This window comes from Aulostomus chinensis, chromosome 12, assembly GCF_037954235.1.
Source record: "Aulostomus chinensis isolate RoL2024-O1b breed Wild chromosome 12, RoL_Achi_v1.0, whole genome shotgun sequence".
Lineage (NCBI taxonomy): Eukaryota > Metazoa > Chordata > Actinopteri > Syngnathiformes > Aulostomidae > Aulostomus > Aulostomus chinensis.
In genome coordinates this window covers 27,015,631-27,036,842 of record NC_141331.1, presented here as the reverse complement: position 1 = coordinate 27,036,842, position 21,212 = coordinate 27,015,631, and the positions used below count along the sequence as shown (strand labels likewise).

The 21,212-nt window shown below is 45.6% G+C and overlaps 1 protein-coding gene across 2 annotated transcripts in view; it reads left to right on the top strand.

Annotated features, from left to right (window-relative positions):
- Window positions 1-21,212, top strand: part of pde9aa (phosphodiesterase 9aa) — a 47,130-nt gene that overhangs the window by 10,758 nt on the left and 15,160 nt on the right. For both annotated transcript variants that reach the window (XM_086219419.1, XM_086219418.1), the window contains exons 2-6: window positions 3,407-3,477; window positions 5,797-5,874; window positions 9,275-9,318; window positions 12,991-13,045; window positions 18,085-18,155. In XM_086219419.1, coding sequence (XP_086075545.1) covers window positions 3,407-3,477; window positions 5,797-5,874; window positions 9,275-9,318; window positions 12,991-13,045; window positions 18,085-18,155 — 319 coding nt within the window. The remainder of the gene's footprint in view (window positions 1-3,406; window positions 3,478-5,796; window positions 5,875-9,274; window positions 9,319-12,990; window positions 13,046-18,084; window positions 18,156-21,212) is intronic.

Genomic DNA, 21,212 nt, shown 5'->3' with positions numbered 1-21,212 from the left:
GCTGGAGTTACTGGTGGGAAGGATGAAGAAGCTGTTGAGCTCTCTTTCACCTGGGACCAGTTCACACGGGTTGCGTGGCTCAACGGTGGCTTCTCTGGACGAGTGAACAGGAGGGAGAGAGTTGTCCTTCTGGGGTCTCTCGAGGTCCGAGGAGAGGGTGGGATCTTCTGAAGACTTGCAAACCACCCAAGGGAAGACAACCACCGAGAGAGGAAAATCACCGAGAGAGAATCTTCTTCGCGCTGAAGATTTATATGTGGAGGCCGATGATGTCACTTCCTGTGTGATAATACTGGCTCTCAGCCAATAGCATTTCACAGGTTCTTGGATGTGGTCAGTGGCCAGTGTTCTCAGAGGGGGGCCAGTGGCCAGAGTCCTAACCCCCGCTTATACGATCCCTTGTCTAAGAACATGTGGTCACTTGAATTCAGGCTTTGAAAAGGGGTGTTAGGCCTCACAGGCTGAAAGCCTTTCTTCAGCTGGACTGATTGTCACATCTCTGAATTAATCTCTTGGTCTGGTTGAGTTGGCACAACACCCTCCACCACCCGGCTGCGCCTAGAAATTCTGTCCATAAAGGTTATGAACAGAACCGGTGACAAAGGGCAGCCTTGGTGGAGTACAACCCTTACCGGGAACAAGTCCAATTTACTGCCAGCAACGCGGACCAGGCTCTCACTCCTCCGGTAGAAAGACTGAACGGCCCTTTGTAAGGGGCCATCCACCCCATACTCCTGGAGTCCCCCCCACAGCGTGCTCCTGGGAACATGGTCATAAGCCTTCTCCAGATCCACAAAACACATGTGGACTGGTTGGGCAAACTCCCATGCCCCCTCCAGCACCCTAGCGAGGGTGAAGAGCTGATCCACGGTTCCACAGCCGGGACGAAAACCACATTGCTCCTCTTGACCCTCCTCTCTAGCATCCTGGCGTAGGCCTTACCAGGGAGGCTGAGGAGTGTGATCCCCCGATAGTTGGAACACACCCTCTGGTCCCCTTTCTTAAAGATGGCGACCACCAACCCGGTCTGCCACTCCAAAAACAGCGCACCGGATGTCCACGCAATGTTGCAGAGATGTGTCAACCAAGACAGCCCCACAACATCCAGAGCCTTGAGATACCCAGGGCAGATCTCATCCACCCCCGGAGCTCTGCCACCGCAGAGTTGTTTAACTGCCTCAGTGACTTCTGCCCCGGAGATTGGACAACCCCCTTCAAGCACTCCCCCAACTCTGTCTCCTTTATAGAGTACGTGTTTGTGGGATTGAGGAGTTCCTCAAAGTATTCCTTCCACCGCCCAATTATCTCCCCAGTTGATGTCAGCAGCCTCCCGTCCCAACAGTAAACAGTGTGGGCAAGTTGCCGCCTTCCCCCCCTGAGGCGACGGACGATTTGCCAGAAACTTTTCGGAGCCGACCAGTAGTCGTTCTCCATGGCCTCACCGAACTCCTCCCACGCCCAAGTTTTTGCCTTGGCGACTGCTGTGGCTGCATACCGCTTGGCCTGCCGGTATCGGTCGGCTGCCTCTGGAGACCCACGGGCCAGCCATGCCCTGTAAGCCTCCTTCTTCAGCCTGACGGCTCCCCTCACCTCTGGTGTCCATCAGCAGGTTCGAGGATTACCGCTGCAACCAGCCCGAGCAGCCTTACGGCCACAGCTCACCGCAGCCGCCTCGACAATGGCAGAGCGGAACATGGCCCATTCAGACACAATGTCCCCCACCGCCCCCGGGATGTGGTCAAAGTTCTGCCGGAGGTGGGAGTTGAAGATCATTCTGTCTGGTTCTTCCACCAGGCGTTCTCACCAAACCCTCACTACTCATTTGGGCCTGCCGAGTCTGCGCAGCATCTTCCCCTGCCACCTGATCTAACCCACCCGAGTGTCCAGAACATGCGGTCACAGATCAGATGATACGACTATAAAATGGATCATAGACCTGCGACCTAGGAGGTCCTGGTGCCACGCACACCGGTGGGCGTCCTTATGTTCGAACATGGTGTTCGTTATGGACAAACTGCGGCTTGCACAGAAGTCCAATAACTGCACACCACTCGGGTTCAGGTCGGGCCTGCCATTCCTCCCAATCACGCCCTTCCAGGTCACGCTGTCATTGCCCACGTGAGCATTGAAGTCTCCCAGCAGGACAATGGAGTCCCCAGTTGGGGCACCATCCAGCACCCTTCCCAAGGACTCCAAAAAGGGTGGGTACTCTGAGCTGGTGTTTGGCGCATAAGCGCAGACCACCGTCAGGACCCATTCCCCGACCCGAAGGCGCAGGTAAGCAAACCCTTTTGTCCACCGGGGCGAAACCCCAACGTACAAGCACAGAGTCTGGGGGCTATCAAAAAGCCCACCCCAGCCCTTCGCCTCTCACCGGGAGCAACTCCAGTGAAAGAGAGAGTCCAACCCCTCTCAAGGACTTGGGTTCCAGACCCGGAGCTATGTGTCGAGGTGAGGCCGACTATATCTAGCTGGTAACGCTCAACCTCTTCCACCAGCTCCAGCTCCTTTCCGGCAAGAGAGGTAATGTTCCATGTCCCAAAAGCCAGCTTCAATGACTGCGGTTCAGACAGCCGAGGCCCCCGCCTTGGACTGCCACCCAAGCCACAATGCACCGGAATCTTCTGGTTCCTCCAATGGGTGGTGGGTCCAAGGGAGGACAAGTTCATGTCTCCTTTTCGGGCTAGGCCCAGCCAGGCCCCATGAACCAAGGCCCGGCCACCAGGCACTTGCCATCGAGCCCCTACCCCGGGCCTGGCTCCAGGGCGGGGCCCTGGTGCCCCTCTGGGCTGGGTACACAAACTCCTTGATCTTCTTCTTTTCTCCATGAGGGGTCTGTTATTCTGTAACACCACTCATTCCTTTGTAAATATTATGTGCAGTAACCTTTTAAGTTAATGAACGATTTGTTGAGGTTCTTTCTGAATTTGGTTTGATGATAATAATAAAGTCACATGGTCATCTCTTAGATAGCGTCAACCGAACTCCAGCAGCTCGGGACAAAGGAAAAGAACAGTTCTGAAGTATCAAACACGCAGGTCCTCCAGGAACCGAAGGTTATAAGAGAAGAATGTCTGAGAGTCTCTTCAGAGTGAAATGTTGTTTAAAAATAATTAATGGAGTTGGTTGATTAACAGTTCAATGTCTTTATTACTACACAGCCAATAAGAACTGTTAAAAATGTTTAGACCGTCGCCTGCAGCGCCGGCTGAACAGTGCGACCGTCACGAGTCCTGAGCAGCAGGATTCGCTGGTTGTGTCAGCAGATGAAAACTTGTACTGTTCTGACAGAATGATATGTATGCGGTTATAATATTTTCCTTTTCAGATGTGTGTATTTTTTCAGCATACATTACGTTTTGGTCACGTGTTTTAATCATACTGCGCATGTGTGTTCTTCTTTCAGGTGGTGTTCAGCAGATTCTGCAGCCCATGTGACATTAAGGAGTTGTTTTGTACTGCCCTGGGTGTGCCAAGGTAACGCGCGCGCGCACACACACACACACATGCACACACATGCGCACACATTCAGGTGCAGTGGTAATTAGCTCCGGTGAGAACACTCTCCCTGTTCACTCGACAATAAAACCATATGATACCGTGATGCGTGGGACCTTTACTTATTGTACGACTATGTATTTAATTAGGTTTTCTGACATTCACTGAGTCGTCACGCCGCTCCCCTCTGGCAGACTGGGAATTCAGCTTCACTTTCTAAAGGAAAGAACAAAAACCTGAGAAGAAAAAGTGAAGCCTCATGGATTTGAGTGTTTGATTGGGAAATGCCTCCATTGTTTTGTACTCATCCGTATTTATGACGTTTCATGTGTGTGTTAATGTTCCAAGTCCTGCATTCACACACAGGCTTGAATAACTTGAGTTTTGAAGCCTGAGGAATATTTGTTACAAAAGATTCTGTAAATGAGATTCTTTTGTACTGATTAGATCGAAGCGAAGTAAAATCTGGTTAACTGGATGTAAGTTTATCTTGAAGACGTTTCACCTCTCATCCGAGAGGCTTCTTCAGTTCTAGTGAAGAGTGTGGAAACTCCAGCTTATAAACCTATGTGGGAGTGGTCAGTGCTATTGTGGTGGAAACGACCCTCCCGAGACTCACCTGGCCTCCCCAAACGACAGTCGTTGTGCGGTGTCAGGGAGTTTCAGGGGTGGTCGTTAGGGAGTTTCACCGACCACTCAGATGCTAATGGGCTGTGCTGGCAGCAGCCGTTCCACATGGGTCTTTCAGCTGAGCTCTTTGGTGAAGTTTTGAAAGGACTTGGTTGTAAATAGGTGAAAGGAAATGTCGCAGTCCACCTCCTCAATTTGTACTGATTAGTTTTCTGTTTCTTTTCCTCTTCGTTCGTACATGTGTATCCTTTTTTAACTGTAATTTTTTCTATGCCGTGATGTCACTTCCTGGGCATATTCAGTTGTCTGACCGCAGTTGTTTGGTGGTGTTTCAAAGGAAGCTGCATCCCAACTCTTGATCCTGATGAAGGTGCAAGACTGCCTGGAGCTTTGACTCAGTCAAACAGAGTAAAGTGAGTGTGGGAGTGTTGATGTATTTTTCGAGAGGAGTCATGTCAAAGTTCAGCCTCACAGAGCTGCTAGCATGGATCCAGACTCTGGGCTCCTACATTACGCCGCCGCTCTCCCGTGACTGATGAGTATTTGTCTGTGTGTGCTGTGAGAGTGCTGGACGTACTCGGCCCTCAGACACCTGCATCTCCCCGGGAGGCAGACAGAACACACTGCTAGGAGTTACACAGAAGACAACTGCCAAAAAACAAAAACACACTGACAGGAGAGATTTTTACAGAGAATTTTATATCCGTCTTTTCCAATGCTGCTTCCCTGCTGTCTGTTGACGGGGGGGGGGGGGGGGGGGGGCTCCTCTACAAACTCATCTCACACTGGATCACCTCTCATCTGGAGGAATTGATACTGTTCATCAATATCATATGGGACACATCATGAGGACACAGATTTGGCCTTTACAACAGGCATGGAGCTCCCAGCAAGAATTCAGAGTTCTGGATCAAACGCTGCCTCAAGTGCTTGATCCGAGGGGCAGAATGTCCACAGGAGCACCAGAGGAAAACAGCCTCCGACTGTAAAGTTGCAGGGCGTGAATCGTCATTTTTACCATGAAGTTCAGGAGTCACAGGTCAATTCATTCATTAATTACCATATTTTGTAGTTCTTGTGACTAATCTGATCCAGTTGTTGGTTTAGAATCGTAAACTTCGCACCAGATCAGCAGCACCAGAGTCTGTTTCCCGGATCTTTTAATATTCTTTGCCATCTTATCATTAATAAGCACATGATATAAAAGTCATAACTTTAAATGCGGCTACATTTATGATAAGATTATCAAGATTTTGTGGCTCTGCACCACTTTTATAATTGAAACTTGTAAACTAGTAGCTGTGTGTTCTCTTATAATTATCAATGTGTTAGGAACAACAATAGCACGTCGATTCAAACTGGTTGTTGTATAACTTTTTAAATGTAGTATAAGATGATGTATTCCTGGAGGGAGACTGAATCTATAATCTACGCTGCACTTATACCACTCTAAGATCCTAACTGAGCGGTTTGCTAAGGGCACTTGAGTGTTGTGATGTGGTGGACAGATGGAAGACTGGAACACCAAATGTAGAGCTGTAGGGTTCTTCTGGCACGTACTTGTTGGGTTCTTCTGGCATGTTCTTGGTGTCCATGTCAGGGGTAGCAATCAGGTCAACACTCTGTCCTCCCAGTAAAACCTGTGAGTGCGTCTTTGTCTTCATGCAGGAACACCAATCTGTCCCTGCTGGATTCGTCCGGAGCCATGGTGTCCATCGACCCCACCATGCCACACAACACAGAGAGGTACGCGCTGAAGGCAGGCTGGCTCACTGGTCCTGAATCCTGCTGCTCTTCTGTGCTCAGCTAACCTGGCTGGCCTGATGGAACCTTGCGTACATCCACTAGAACATATTCCACAGTTCTGTCTTGGAACTCACCCATAGAGAACATCTGGAGAGGGAGGCCCTTTTAAAACAAATACGGAAGTTGATTGGGGGCGGCCCGGTGGAGCAGTGGTCCTCCCTGTGGCCCCCCAGCAAGAAGGTTGTGGGTGGAACCCCGGCTGGAGCACGGGGTCTTTCTGGGTGAGTCTCCATGTTCTCCGTGTTCCTGCTGGGTTCTCTCTGGTACTCCAGCTTCCTCCACAGTCCAAAGACATCAAGAGGGACCAGGTTAATCCAGACTCTAAATTGACCGTAGGCGTGGCTGGGAGAGCCAATGGTTGTCTGTCTCTATGTGTTGGCCCTGCCATGGACTGGTGACCTGTCCAGGGGGAAGGCTGCTGGGATAGGCTCCACCCCCACCACCCTGAACAGGAGAAGAGGGAGAACATGGAGGGATGGATGGAAGTTGATTGGATAAATGCTCCTTGTGTCCTGATCAATATGAGCCAATCGGCTCCACAAAACTCATGATGTCGTAGGCGTGCGCCGCTGAAGAGTGTAGTGAAGTGACGAGCAGCTGCTCTCATGTCTATACACGATTCTTGTGCATCAGGGTTCCGTTATTATTTCATTTATCACATTGTCCCAATTGGAACACGACCTACAACTGAATCATTCCACAAAGTGACAGAAACTAAAGGTTTAAAGGGATTTCATTGGCTGTCAGAAACAGGACGGGCCATGGGAAGGAGCTGGCGCCGAGAGAAAAAGTCACTGCTCCAAGCAGAAAGCCAACTTCAAGCTAGCAAGTTACAAACCATGAATATGAGATGACAGTGTGTACAGGTAGGTCTGCAGCAGCTGCCATTGTTTCCAGCTTGCTGGCGTTTCTTGGTTTGTCACGACTAAACCACGCCCTCAAAGTCCTCAGGGGAAGCTGATTGGTCTGCACACTCTCAACAGGTGGTTTCCCAGATGGAAATGAGGAGCAGATCCTCTTGGATGTGTGCAACACCCCGTCCAGCCTGCCAGGTTGGTTATCAGCCATCACATGACTACGACACGCTGCCATGGGGCGCGATCACCTGGTCTGCACACAAAGTGACAGTTATTTGGTGAAACTTTTCTGTTATATTCCGACTAAATTCTAGTTAGACTATGAGGCTGTCTTCCACGGATGAATATAGAGATCATCTTTGTCACAGTGACACTTCCCTGCTGGGGCCTGTGCCTCCAGCTGAAGTGTGCTCTGATTAAAGTGTCACTTTGCCACAAAGCTTTTCACTCCGTCAGAGAATCAGGCTCGTCTCCTCCAGTAATTTTGCCTTGGATTCCGTGTCCTGTTCCAGAAAACCTGTTGGCTTTTCAGGGATTTAGTGAGTGACAACCTCATTCTGGGAAAGCTTCTCACGCAGCTCGTGTTTCCCACAGAGACGGGACTCACTTCCTGCCAGTGTTAGCTTGTTGTTGGCTGTGATGAACTATCTGATGATGTCACCTGTGTCTGATATTAATGGGAGTAATGCCAAGAGCCCAAGAATTACAAACTTTGAGTTGGATTTCCATGTTGTAACTGAACTGGTTCACGAGGAAAAATGTTATTCAAAAGAAGATCATACAAAGAAACAGCAGAGGCGTTAACGTTGAAGGTTAAAGACACAGCACGTCAAACAACCAGCACCAACAAATGTGACTGTTGCCCGTTGTTGCGTGTGTCCAAGCTGAAATGTTGCACTTCCCGAGATTCAAGAACCTGCACAATCTTTCTAGGAGGAGCTGAACGAAAGAGAAAAGACGCATGAAATGTGATTTGCTGCCTGGCACTTCAGTCTCAGTAACTGTTGATTCTATCCACCATCTATCCATTCATCCATTTGCTACTTCTTCTCCTGTTGAGGGTGGTGGGGGTGGAGCCTATCCCAGCAGCCTTCCCCCTGGACAGGTCACCAGTCCATGGCAGGGCCAACACATAGAGACAGACAACCATTGGCTCTCCCAGCCACGCCTACGGTCAATTTAGAGTCTGGATTAACCTGGTCCCTCTTGATGTCTTTGGACTGTGGAGGAAGCTGGAGTACCAGAGAGAACCCAGCAGGAACAGGGAGAACATGGAGACTCACCCAGAAAGACCCCGTGCTGCAGCCGGGGCTCCAACCCGGAACTGCTGATTCCTCCATATATAACACATGATCAAAAGCTTTAGTTGGGGGAACTGACAAAATATGAGTTGTATAAAGGAGCAACAGATGACATTTTGCAGAAACGTTTATTCATGAAAAAACATGATTGCATAGGTTATTTGTTTGTGGGAATATGACATGGTGACTGAAGCCAGTTAGCAACATCAGCATAGTAACTCTCTAAATGCGTCCAATAAAACTTGATTTAATTGATTCCAATCCAGGAGCCTATCTGTAATGGCTGGAAAAGTTTCGATGTGGGAGCAGGTGAGCAGTGGAGTTATCTGAGATTTTTTTGATACTGAGTGGTTAACTGCTTTTTTATCTTAAGAAGATTACAGTGACGAGGCAACACAGGAAAATCTCCATCCTGTTTATTTTAGTATTTGATTCTGTTGAAAACATAAGGTTCAGGAAAACAATTCTTGATGATTCCTGGTTGGAAGTGTTTACTCAGTTTGACTAATCTAACGGAAGCGCGTTCTGTAATCTGAAAATAGGACTCGTGGGTTTGTAACGTTGCAACGTCACTGAGCAATGCAGATCAGCTTCAACCAGCTGGACTTCATTGGGTCAACTAGTAGCAAAGCAACACATGTCACCGCTGTCATACCTTCAAGTCAGATCCATAAAGACAAGTTCTGGTTTGGAAAGTCTAGCGCTGTTGCCTGGTCGTTGATGGCGTCCATCAGAGGCTCAGGTATCGTGTCAAAGAACCACTGCAGAGCAGAGGAGCTGAGACGGACAGGAGGCTAAAGCTGCAGTCACATAGCTGAAGAAGAAGGAGAGCAAGGAATTACACTGTTCTCATTTGGCAGACACACACACACACGGACAGGATGACAGGTGTGTGTTTGTGTGTGTGTGTGTGTGTGTGTGTGTGTGTGTGTGTTATCTTATCTAAAGGGAGAATCTGAAGCATTCTATTTGACAAACATGATCTGAGTGAGGGTAATCTTCCATGGGAACTATGTTTGTGTGTGTGTGCGTGTGTGTGTGTGCGTGTGTGTGTGTGCGTGTGTGTGTGTGTGTGTGTATAAGAGTTCTGCATGTTTGTCCATAGAGGTGAGGAATTTATGTCAGCGTCACACCCCTTCAGCAGGCTAGACTAACCTGTGTGTATGTCATGTTGTGTTCAAGGTCGCCATACCGAGTGGTGCCGATGACTGGAGGACAACTTGCTGGTGAGCTTAGAGACCACACACACACACACACACACACACACACACACACACACACACACACACACACACACACACACAAAATACGCACACAATGTATTTATAATTTATTCTTTATGTTTGCACTGCTTGTTGTCTTGATGTTGCATGAGAATGTTCTGTCAGATTTAGCTGGTTTTTAATCGTTATTTTTAGTCTCTGAATGGTGGAAGCTAATTCTCATTGAATTTTGGGGAAAGGTGACGCATTTTCAACAACACCACAGCACATTTGAACCTTTTTAAACTTTCAAAATAAAAGAATGTGTGATGACCCTTATGGATCACAAATGTGGATTTCATATGTCATTGACCTGCAACTGGAAAAGAGAAAGTCCCAACCCCTGAGATGGAATAACCCCGTAATATTCCAGGAGGACAGAGGGAGGTTTCTGAGTGTCTGAGAAGCCTGTTTGTCATCAACCGACATGACAGTGTTTGTGGTGACGGATGAGACATCAGCTTTGTCTGCACATAAACTTGTTGTTTAGGGGAGCTGCACAGTCCTGCAGGTGATCGTGATGTCAAAATGATCAACTCGACTGATTACCTTTCTCCGGAGCTAATGTGTTAGCCTGCTTGCTCGCCACCTAATGTCAGCAAACTGTCAGTACAGGTGGAGGTCAAATAGTCATGTCATCCATGTTTGGTTTTGGTCCGTTGTGAATGTTAATATAAAGTAGATGATTTTCTAAACTGCCTCATCACACTCCTACTCAGGAGGATAGATTGAAGAGCAAAAGCCTCAAATCCTCATATTGCACCATCAACAAATCATGATGTCATATCCTGTTGTAACTACTGGACACTCTGATGCTGCAACAACTCAGCACTGGGAACTTTCCAGTGGAAAACTCTGACCTGAAAGTGCTGCAGGTGTTTCCATGAGCACTTAAACAAAAATATATGGTGGACCAACACAAACGGGGGGGGGGGGGGGGGGGGGGGGTGGGGGTTACAACAGCAACACAACTAGAAGTGCAGTTTTTCATATCGACACTGAGTTTCTATATCAGTAGATTATTAACAGAAGTCTATAAATGTTGTTTATTTCCTTTTTCACTTTTCTTTATTTTTTTGCTGTCAACATCTCCCTGATAACTCTGGAGAGGACGATAGTGTCGGATGTTGCTGCTGGATCCAGACACCAAATCACACGGGTGACATGTTTGGCATCCGTGTTCATGAAGACTATGTTTTACTGGGTGACTGTTATTAGAATATATTTGGGGCAAATATACTAAAATAAAGAGTTTTAGTTCTTTTACATGCCACACTGTTTATCCTTGACATCACGATTCCCTGTGAACTGACTTCAAGTGACGCACCCGTGCAGTTTTTTTTAAACTAGGGGTCTGACAAGCCTCAGTTCTGGTCTGGAGTGCAGCATGAAGAACTAATTAATTGACGAACGAATGGAGCAGCCATTAGCGCTGGTTTACTGCCTTCACATATGTGCTTTGTCACCCCAGCTGAAGCAGCTTAATTAATCACAGAGAGGAATTTCTGTGCCGACCTGTGACCCCTGAATGAAACACGGAATGTCAGTGACACAATGTACAAACGATTACCATCCTCTTTTTTTACTTTTACAATTTCTCATAGACGTTTATTGGCCAGCAGTCTTGAACTTTGCCCACAACATTGTCACTGCCAGCCAATGGCAGGGCTTGTTTGTGTGTCCCCGTGTGAGAAGAGGAATCAAAGTGGTAGTTAACACATCAGGCTGTCAGGTGCCTCCTAGTTGCTGCTGCGTCGCTCGCCAATGCTGAGATCAGAGGGGAGGGAGACAGTTTACCTTTCATCTCACTCTTCATCTCTGGCTCTGCCAACCGTGGCTTCACCCGCCTGACGCTCCGCTGCTGGTTTCTGCATGTGTTCATGTATGTGTTTGTGTATGTGTCGATGTATGTGTTCCTGTTTGTGTTCATGTTTGTGTCCATGTATGTCCATATATGTGTTCATGTATGTGTCCATGTATGTCCATATATGTGTTCATGTATGTGTCCATGTATGTGTTCCTGTTTGTGTTCATGTATGTGTCGATGTATGTGTTCATGTATGCATTCCTGTTTGTGGTCCTGTTTGTGTTTATGTTTGTGTTCATGTATGTCCATATATGTGTTCATGTATGTGTCGATGTATGTCCATATATGTGTTCATGTATGTGTCGATGTATGTCCATATATGTGTTCATGTATGTGTCGATGTATGTCCATATATGTGTTCATGTATGTGTCGATGTATGTGTTCCTGTTTGTGTTCATGTATGTGTCGATGTATGTGTTCATGTATGCATTCCTGTTTGTGGTCCTGTTTGTGTCCATGTATGTCCATATATGTGTTCATGTATGTGTCGATGTATGTGTTCATGTATGTGTTTATGTATGTGTCGATGTATGTGTTCATGTATGCATTCCTGTTTGTGTTCATGTATGTGTCAATGTATGTGTTCATGAATGTGTTCCTGTTTGTGTTCATGCATGTGTTCATGTATTTGTCCATGTATGTGTTCATGTATGTGTCCCTGTATGTGTTCATGAATGTGTTCATGTATGTGTTCCTGTATGTGTCCATGGTTGTGTCCATCTATGTGTTCCTGTTTGTGTCCATGTATGTGTCCATGGTTGTGTCCATCTATGTGTTCCTGTTTGTGTCCATGTATGTGTCCATGGTTGTGTCCATTTGTGTTCATGTATGTGTTCATGCATGTGTTCCTGTTTGTGTTTATGAATGTGTTCATGAATGTGTTCCTGTATGTGTTCCTGTTTGTGTTCATGTATGTGTCCATGTATGTGTTCCTGTTTGTGTTCATGAATGTGTTCATGAATGTGTTCATGTATGTGTTCATGTATATGTTCCTTTTTGTGTTCATGAATGTGTCCATGTATGTGTTCATGAATGTGTTCCTGTTTGTGTTCATGAATGTGTTCATGTATGTGTTCATGCATGTGTCCATGTATGTGTTCCTGTTTGTGTTCATGAATGTGTTCATGCATGTGTTCATGAATGTGTTCATGCATGTGTTCATGAATGTGTTCATGTATGTGTTCATGAATGTGTTCATGTATGTGTTCATGAATGTGTTCCTGTATGTGTTCATGAATGTGTTCATGTATGTGTTCATGAATGTGTTCCTGTATGTGTTCATGAATGTGTTCCTGTATGTGTTCATGAATGTGTTCCTGTATGTGTTCCTGTTTGTGTTCATGAATGTGTTCATGCATGTGTTCATGAATGTGTTCATGCACGTGTTCATGAATGTGTTCATGTATGTGTCCACGTATGTGATCCTGTTTGTGTTCATGCACGTGTTCATGTATGTGTCCATGTATGTGTTCCTGTTTGTGTTCATGTATGTGTCCATGTATGTGTTCATGTATGTGTTCATGTATGTGTTCATGTATGTGTTCATGTATGTGTTCTGTCTGTTCCTGCATGTGTTCATGAATGTGTTTGTGCATCCAGGCTGAAAGAGAGTAAAAGTGAGTGTGTTCATCAGCGCTATTGATGTACTGTATTTCTATTGTCCCTATAGTATAGAAAGCTCTGTGTGTGTGTGTGTGTGTTTTTTTGTGTATGTGTGTGGGTGTGTTCTTAAGTAACATAACTTTGTGCTCTCTCTCTCTCTCCCCAGACAAAGAGGAACTCTTTCAGAATGTACTGACGCAAGTAGCTGAACAGTTTTCAAGGTAAGCAAGTATGCAGTTTGTCCACGCAGCAGCACGCAGAGCTTCACTCCCTCACTTGTGTCACCGTCACAGCTGCAGGTTCGGGTGCTGCCATACACATTAACTGGTGGTACATTAGTGCAGCCTCCACCACTCTCTCTACAGCTGCTATTAACCTGGTTGCAGAAGGCGTGGGTTTCCTCTGCTCTACTGTCAGATATGTGACTTAGAACATTAACATTAATCTTTGAATACATTTATTTCCTACTCCACATTTACTTGTATACAGCCAGAATCCGTAGTGCAGAAGTATTTATCTGCACATATAAGGAATCAGACATTTCTTAGCGCTTGCATAAAATCACCACATGGCTAAACTGAAGACAACAGGTTAACAATCATCATTATCAATCATTTATTCACTAGTGTTTGTGTTACATCATGAACAGTTACGTTTGTGACAGGAAGTGAGTGGTGCAACGGGTATAAAGGTGGTAGTGAGAGCAAAAATAAGAACTTAAAATATAAATTGCTTGTCTGACTCTACCGTAGCTGTCGCTCTAACGTCACGTTCAGTGGGTTGTACAGGGTGTCACTGCCTTCCAGACTTCCAGGTGCAGTTACATATGAAAGTAGATGTCCGCAGGACAGGACAGGAGTCCACCAGAGCAAAGGCAACGATGCACTGGGACATTAGACTCTAGATACTGAGCCGACATGAGTCTGACCGTGTCTTGGCTGACTGAGTGTCACACGAACAAAGATCCACACGCACTGTTGGAATAAACAGATAGGATATGAAGTTGCATAATCACTGTAATAAACAGGATTTTGCCATTGTGGCAGCACTGCTACCTTGTTGCTGTAAGTGAGTCCAGGCAGCACCTAATAATCAACCAGCTATTCTCAATATCTGCACCAAATCCCACCCTCAGTGGATATGGTCACCCTTAATGTTCATCTGATATTTCCCGAGAAATTATTGGAAAGAGCAAAACTTATTTTGCAAGTTGAAAGAAAATCAAATGATATTCTTGGATCTGCCACATGGCCTGTATGAGACATCTGGGCTGACCAATGACACCAATGAGCCTTAAATCACATCTTTTCCACTGGCCAGCAGGGGCGCTCTTCTCCGGTTGCACAAAGAAGTCGGACAGTTTGGAATGCAAGGCTCTGTCTCGCTGGGGCTGAGCGATGTCAGCCAAGTTAGCTTCTGACTGAATGTGCGGTGGGATGATGACATCATTGTTTCGCTGCCCCATAACAGAAAAGATGACTTGCTCGCAGCGCATCTCTGTCGTCACTCTGACAGCAACCAGAAAACTGTCCAGCAAAGCTCTTTGTCACTGCACCACATCTGTAACTGAGTCATGTTAAACCTGACACAAAGTTAGCCTGCTAGCTACACAGAGCAAACTGAAAACCTAGCTGCCTGACTGTCGGACGCTCACCAGCAGCAACCAGCAGAACATAAACACAGCTGCTGATGGAACGGAGCGTCTTGGGTTCACTGACCCCGGAAGGTTTAATGAGGCCAGAATAAACAGGACATGCAGACCTGACGTTCACGCAGCGGCTTTTTTTCCCACTCACGCAAGTCAAATGCGGAATAAACCTCTGGCCATGTGGCGCCTCCGAGGGGCCATAATTCCTCCAATACAGAGGGCTTTTTGATAACCATGGTACTTTTAGATAACCATGGTACTTTTGAATAACCATGGTACTTTTGAATAACCATGGTACTTTTTGATAACCATGGTACTTTTAGATAACCATGGTACTTTTGAATAACCATGGTACTTTTAGATAACCATGGTACTTTTAGATAACCATGGTACTTTTTGATAACCATGGTACTTTTAGATAACCATGGTACTTTTGAATAACCATGGTACTTTTGAATAACCATGGTACTTTTAGATAACCATGGTACTTTTTGATAACCATGGTACTTTTTGATAACCATGGTACTTTTAGATAACCATGGTACTTTTGAATAACCATGGTACTTTTAGATAACCATGGTACTTTTGAATAACCATGGTACTTTTGAATAACCATGGTACTTTTAGATAACCGTGGTACTTTTTGATAACCATGGTACTTTTGAATACCCATGGTACTTTTTGAATAACCATGGTACTTTTGAATAACCATGGTACTTTTACATAACCATGGTACTTTTTGATAACCATGGTACTTTTTGATAACCATGGTACTTTTGAATAACCATGGTACTTTTGAATAACCATGGTACTTTTTGATAACCATGGTACTTTTAGATAACCATGGTACTTTTTGATAACCATGGTACTTTTAGATAACCATGGTACTTTTAGATAACCATGGTACTTTTGAATAACCATGGTACTTTTAGATAACCATGGTACTTTTGAATAACCATGGTACTTTTGAATAACCATGGTACTTTTAGATAACCATGGTACTTTTTGATAACCATGGTACTTTTTGATAACCATGGTACTTTTAGATAACCATGGTACTTTTGAATAACCATGGTACTTTTAGATAACCATGGTACTTTTGAATAACCATGGTACTTTTGAATAACCATGGTACTTTTAGATAACCGTGGTACTTTTTGATAACCATGGTACTTTTGAATAACCATGGTACTTTTTGAATAACCATGGTACTTTTGAATAACCATGGTACTTTTACATAACCATGGTACTTTTTGATAACCATGGTACTTTTTGATAACCATGGTACTTTTGAATAACCATGGTACTTTTGAATAACCATGGTACTTTTTGATAACCATGGTACTTTTAGATAACCATGGTACTTTTTGATAACCATGGTACTTTTAGATAACCATGGTACTTTTGAATAACCATGGTACTTTTAGATAACCATGGTACTTTTGAATAACCATGGTACTTTTGAATAACCATGGTACTTTTAGATAACCGTGGTACTTTTTGATAACCATGGTACTTTTGAATAACCATGGTACTTTTTGAATAACCATGGTACTTTTGAATAACCATGGTACTTTTACATAACCATGGTACTTTTTGATAACCATGGTACTTTTTGATAACCATGGTACTTTTGAATAACCATGGTACTTTTTAATAACCATGGTACTTTTTGATAACCATGGTACTTTTAGATAACCATGGTACTTTTTAATAACCATGGTACTTTTAGATAACCATGGTACTTTTGAATAACCATGGTACTTTTGAATAACCATGGTACTTTTAGATAACCATGGTACTTTTTAATAACCATGGTACTTTTAGATAACCATGGTACTTTTTGATAACCATGGTACTTTTTGATAACCATGGTACTTTTGAATAACCATGGTACTTTTGAATAACCATGGTACTTTTTGATAACCACGGTACTTTTAGATAACCATGGTACTTTTTGATAACCATGGATAACCAGGTCTGGAATGAGGTATAACATGATCGGATGCATTGTTGACGCTAAAATCCGTACGCAGTTGGCCCGTGGGCCGTAGTTTGGACACCCCTGCTCTAGCAGTTAGCCTAGCTTAGTATCTCCTCCCCCTCTCCAAACACCATGGAGTCAAACATTTTCTGGCATTCAGAAATTATGTTGTCTTTTAAGGTACACATATGAGTTCCTTGAATAGTCTCAGGAAAATTACTGCTAAAGGACCTTCACAACACTTGAGGGAATCCCTAGAAATCAAAGGAGTTTCCCGGACCCTCGGGGTGATTTTTTTTTCTCAAGCGCTTCTATTCAAAGACATCCTTGATAAAAATGCAATGGCAACCTTAGCCTTGGAGGTTTTATGCAACCAAGCTCCAACAAGTCGCTACCAGTGTCAACCAGGGTCGAAGTTCTACAACATGGGTCCGCCCCCCTCGTCCAAATATGGACTTCCCCTCAAGCAAATGGGTGATGTCCACTTATTTTATCAACCCCGAGCGAGTATCTGTCCCAAAACTGATTGGGCTCTTATCTGTTTCACTCTCCGCATGAACATCTGTCCAGAGAAGTAGATAATGAACGCAGTCACTTCTCCACAGAGCCGCGTCAAAATGACCCGACCATGACACCCCTGCGGATGCCTGCAGCATCAGGACGTATATATCAGTGTGGCGTGTATGCACAGGTGGACCTAATGATCCTAATGGGGGGGGGGGGGGTATGAAAAGCAATAAAATGTTGGTCACAAGGGAAACAAGTTTCCCACCAGAGGTGCAGCGTGCAAACCCATCTGAGTGTCGCTGAGCTGCTCTGCTGGTTCAGCTTCTCTTCCACCGACGCACTCAGAGGAGCTTTGCCTCGTACAGAACTTTTAATCATCGGGAATAAGATGAAGCTCCCCTCCTGCAGCTGCACGGGGACTGAGAGCCACCAAGGCCACGGCGTCTATCTTTGGCCTGGGTGGAGTCATAACACTGGCGCCGTTCAGGGCCTCAGACGAGTGACACCGCGGCGCGACTCAAGAGTGATGTGGTGTCGTGTTTTGTGCCGGCACCCAGTCTTTAATCACCTGTGCAGGACTTAGACGCCATGTACAAGCATTTCATTTCTCCGCCATATCAAGCTGCATGAAATTCCTCGTCTTAAGACATCTGAGCATCTCCTGAAACTTGTAAAGTCGCATCAACTCACACAATTTTCACTCGCATCATTGGTGAGGCTGTCTTCAAGTCACACGTCCCAGTTATTACCTTCACATAGAATTTGTTCATTTGTTCCATTGTTTTGCAGGAAACTAAAAACCTGTTGTTACATTTTCACGATGTGTAGAGGAGGCGTGCAGCATCAGAGGAGGAACAAGTGATTCCATTTCTGGGTTCCTGGGCTGATCCACCAATTCCGTTTTCATTTTCTTTGACATCGTCAGATTCTCTTACATTTTCTGTAATTGCTCAGGCAAAATTTCATGGACTTTCATTAAAAAAGCAGGTTTTTTGTTGTATATTCTTCATTCTGGGTTCATTTGTGCCTTGCCCGTGAGCTCCTGCTCTGGTCCAGGGTCAGCTGGGATGGAGTCTTACCTCGCTAACACGAGTGTCCCACCTGTGTCTCTCTGATCGCAGGGCGTTTAAGATCAACGAGCTGAAGACCGAGGTCACCAACCGTCTCGCCATGTTGGAGAAGAGAGTTGAGCGTAAGTTTTGTTTGCACTCCCGTGAACGATCACGGTCAGCTGTTGCACCGCAGCTCACTCACACTCACGAGAGCGTTGCACCCTGCTACTCTGCTTTAAATCCACCTGCATTTCTTGGCCATCGTTTTAAGATGGTTTTAGTCCCACGTATGTCTGTCCTCGGGGAAGTGTTCTAGTTCTTGTCTTGCTTCGTGTCGGTTCCCTTTCACCTCTTGGTTGTGCAGCTCTTTGATTGACAGCTGTTGTTTTCAAATGTGCCTTAGACATAAATTGGACTGATATGAGGGTCGCTCAGCCAAACACCTTCACACTGTAGGTCACAAGCAATATACCTGCATGGTGTGAAATCGATTGGAGGGACGGTTGTCCAGAGGCATGAACGCCGGCGCTCAGATGGAAGCTTATTTAGCTTTGATTTACCGTGTTGAGTCCGTTGCTGCATGACTCACCCATTTCCACAGCATATCCTCCTCTGGTCTCAGCTCTGCTCGTGTCACTTTTATTTCACTACATGTTCAACATTTACTCGCTCCAACTCAAAACTCTACTCTGTGTTTGAAGTACACGCAGAAACTCAGCACAGTAGCGTAGATGCCTCGCCGCCCACTGGTGTTCCAGTGGCGTGATGGCAGCGTGCCACAGAGGCTGAGACTACACTATACGCTTCACCATGGCATCTCATTTATGAAATGACAAATTATCAAAATTATCATTTTGAATTCTTACTTATTTTTTAATCTCTTTCTGTGGATTACCAGTCCACTGTGAAACGTGGCAGCAGCGCCCATCTCAGATGCCGCTGGTCGTGTTGTACGTGTTGCTGTGAATGAAACGTGGCCTCAGTAGCTCTGAAATGCAGTCTTGATCTCACCACTGCATGAGCAGACGTGACGTAACGGCTTGCTGCAGGTAAAGGCGTGAAACATCACGTGATGAGACGTGTGGTTACAGTCGTAAATGCATCAGATGGTGAATTTGCTGGGCCGTTGTGTCAACTCAGCACAGCAGCAACTGCTGCATTTTGGTGCAACTGATCCTCGGTGAGATTTGCAGCTCAGAGGATCAGGATCAGCGCAAGGGAAGGACAGGTTAGCGTGCAGGGTAGCACATCTGTTGAACACCGAGCTACCAGCTCTGTCTGGCTCTGAATGCAGCCTGCTCAAGATTCGTAACAAAGGATGCAGGTTACGGATTTTTTTCAGGTGATACCAATAACTGATTATTACCTACTTCCTGTTGCCGAAAAGACATTGCTAAAATATTGACATGAATTAATAATATCCCATGTAGCTCTGATGGAACCACATCTACCTGACAAACCTGCTGGTAGCAGAAACACAGCAAAAAACAAAAAAACAAACACCAGGTCGTACAGCATAGTTTGTTTCTAAATGACCAGCCCTTCAAAATAAATGCTCTAAAAGTAAATAGATACAAAATAAATAAGTGTTTCGATTCAATTCTGTAATTCTACAAATAGACAAATCAGCAGTTGTCTGAGGAAGGAACAGTTCTTCGTTGATGTGACCGTTTGTATTCTATGTATCGATGTCACATTCACTCCATCAGGTCCTCACTGTCGCAGCCAGTTAGTCTCTGCAGTCTCAGCTGCTCTCCATCTGTTCCGTCAGCATCAGTTCTGTTTCGCTTCGTAACTTATTTCCCCAAAATAACAAAGACACTCTCATGACTGCGTTGCTACCGTAGTAAACAGACTGATAGTGCATATAACCGTCAGGCCTTCAGTGCTGTCTGAACCTTCCACGTTGGATAATGTGGCTGTGATTAGATAAGCTGGAGCTGCAGAGGTTCTGGAGCTGCAGAGGTTCTGGAGCTGCAGAGGTTCTGGAGCTGCAGAGGTTCTGGAGCTGCAAAGGTTCTGCGGCCTGCTAACCCCCTCCAGAGCGGCTGACCTTGTTCTAGAGCTCTGACCATTGACCACATCTGAACTGGAGGGGAGAAGCTGTGTGTCGTCAGCCTCACACTTACACAACGTGCGCTCTGAGGTCAGCGGCCTCGTCCCGCTCCGCTGACCCTTATCCGCCTTCGGGATGTTGTTTTTTTTTGCATTCATTAATCGCGAGGTGTAAGTTTGTGTGTCTGAGGCTGCAGTTGTCATTGAGTTATATGAACTTGGCGTGCTGTCTATTCCAAAGATAAAGCCAACTATAAACTCTGGTTATTCAAGGTGGAGTGATAGTCTCGCTGCACCGTCCTGCACCATCAGGCCGTTTTTTTTCCCTCCCTTTTATATCATAGGTCTCAGTGTTCTTGGTGGGCCAGACCTTCCAGCAGTTACTGGCAGGAACATTTAATCAGTGACTGTATTGCAGTCACCTCACAGTTCCTGAGGCTACAGGTCAAAGACGGTGAGGTTAATATGTGAGTAGTACTTGAGTCCATGTTTCATGAGCAAGGCGACTCGTGTCCACTCTGCCTGTGCTACGATCGTCTTGTGTTGATTGTTTGAAGTAACGGGACAGAATCTCTGGATCTGATGAGTGCATTCATACGGGTACAGGCTTGGCGGTCTGCCCGAGGCTGTCGTCGACAGGGATTGCGAGCGCTGACTGAAGCTGGCGTAGAAGTAGGGGATGTAGCATGTAGCATGTTAGCAGTGTGGCCAGACTGATGTTGTGCCAGTGAGAAATAGTTTCGTTTCAGTCTTTACATGAGCAAATCCTGATCGGGACGGCTAAGCTAACAAGCTAACAAACTTACTAGCAAGCCTCTTCTTATTTACTGCAGTACTCAAACTGCACACTCAAACTACTGTTGTGGTACACATGTCACACCCTGATACTGCCAGCAGGGTTCGACTCCACAGGCTGCAAAAAGAAGTCTGGATACAAAATCTGTGAAAAAAATGACACAACTTCTGACTTGATTTGTCAGCTCAGTCAATACTTTCCTAAAAGGTTTATGCTTTTGACACTTAATCAATACAGGGAGACATTCATTGTGTGTGTTATGGTCACATTGACAGTAAAGCAGTGGGTGTCTCTGTCCTCCGATGTAGTGAAGCCTGCTTGTCAGGGTTCAGGAGAGTTGATGGAA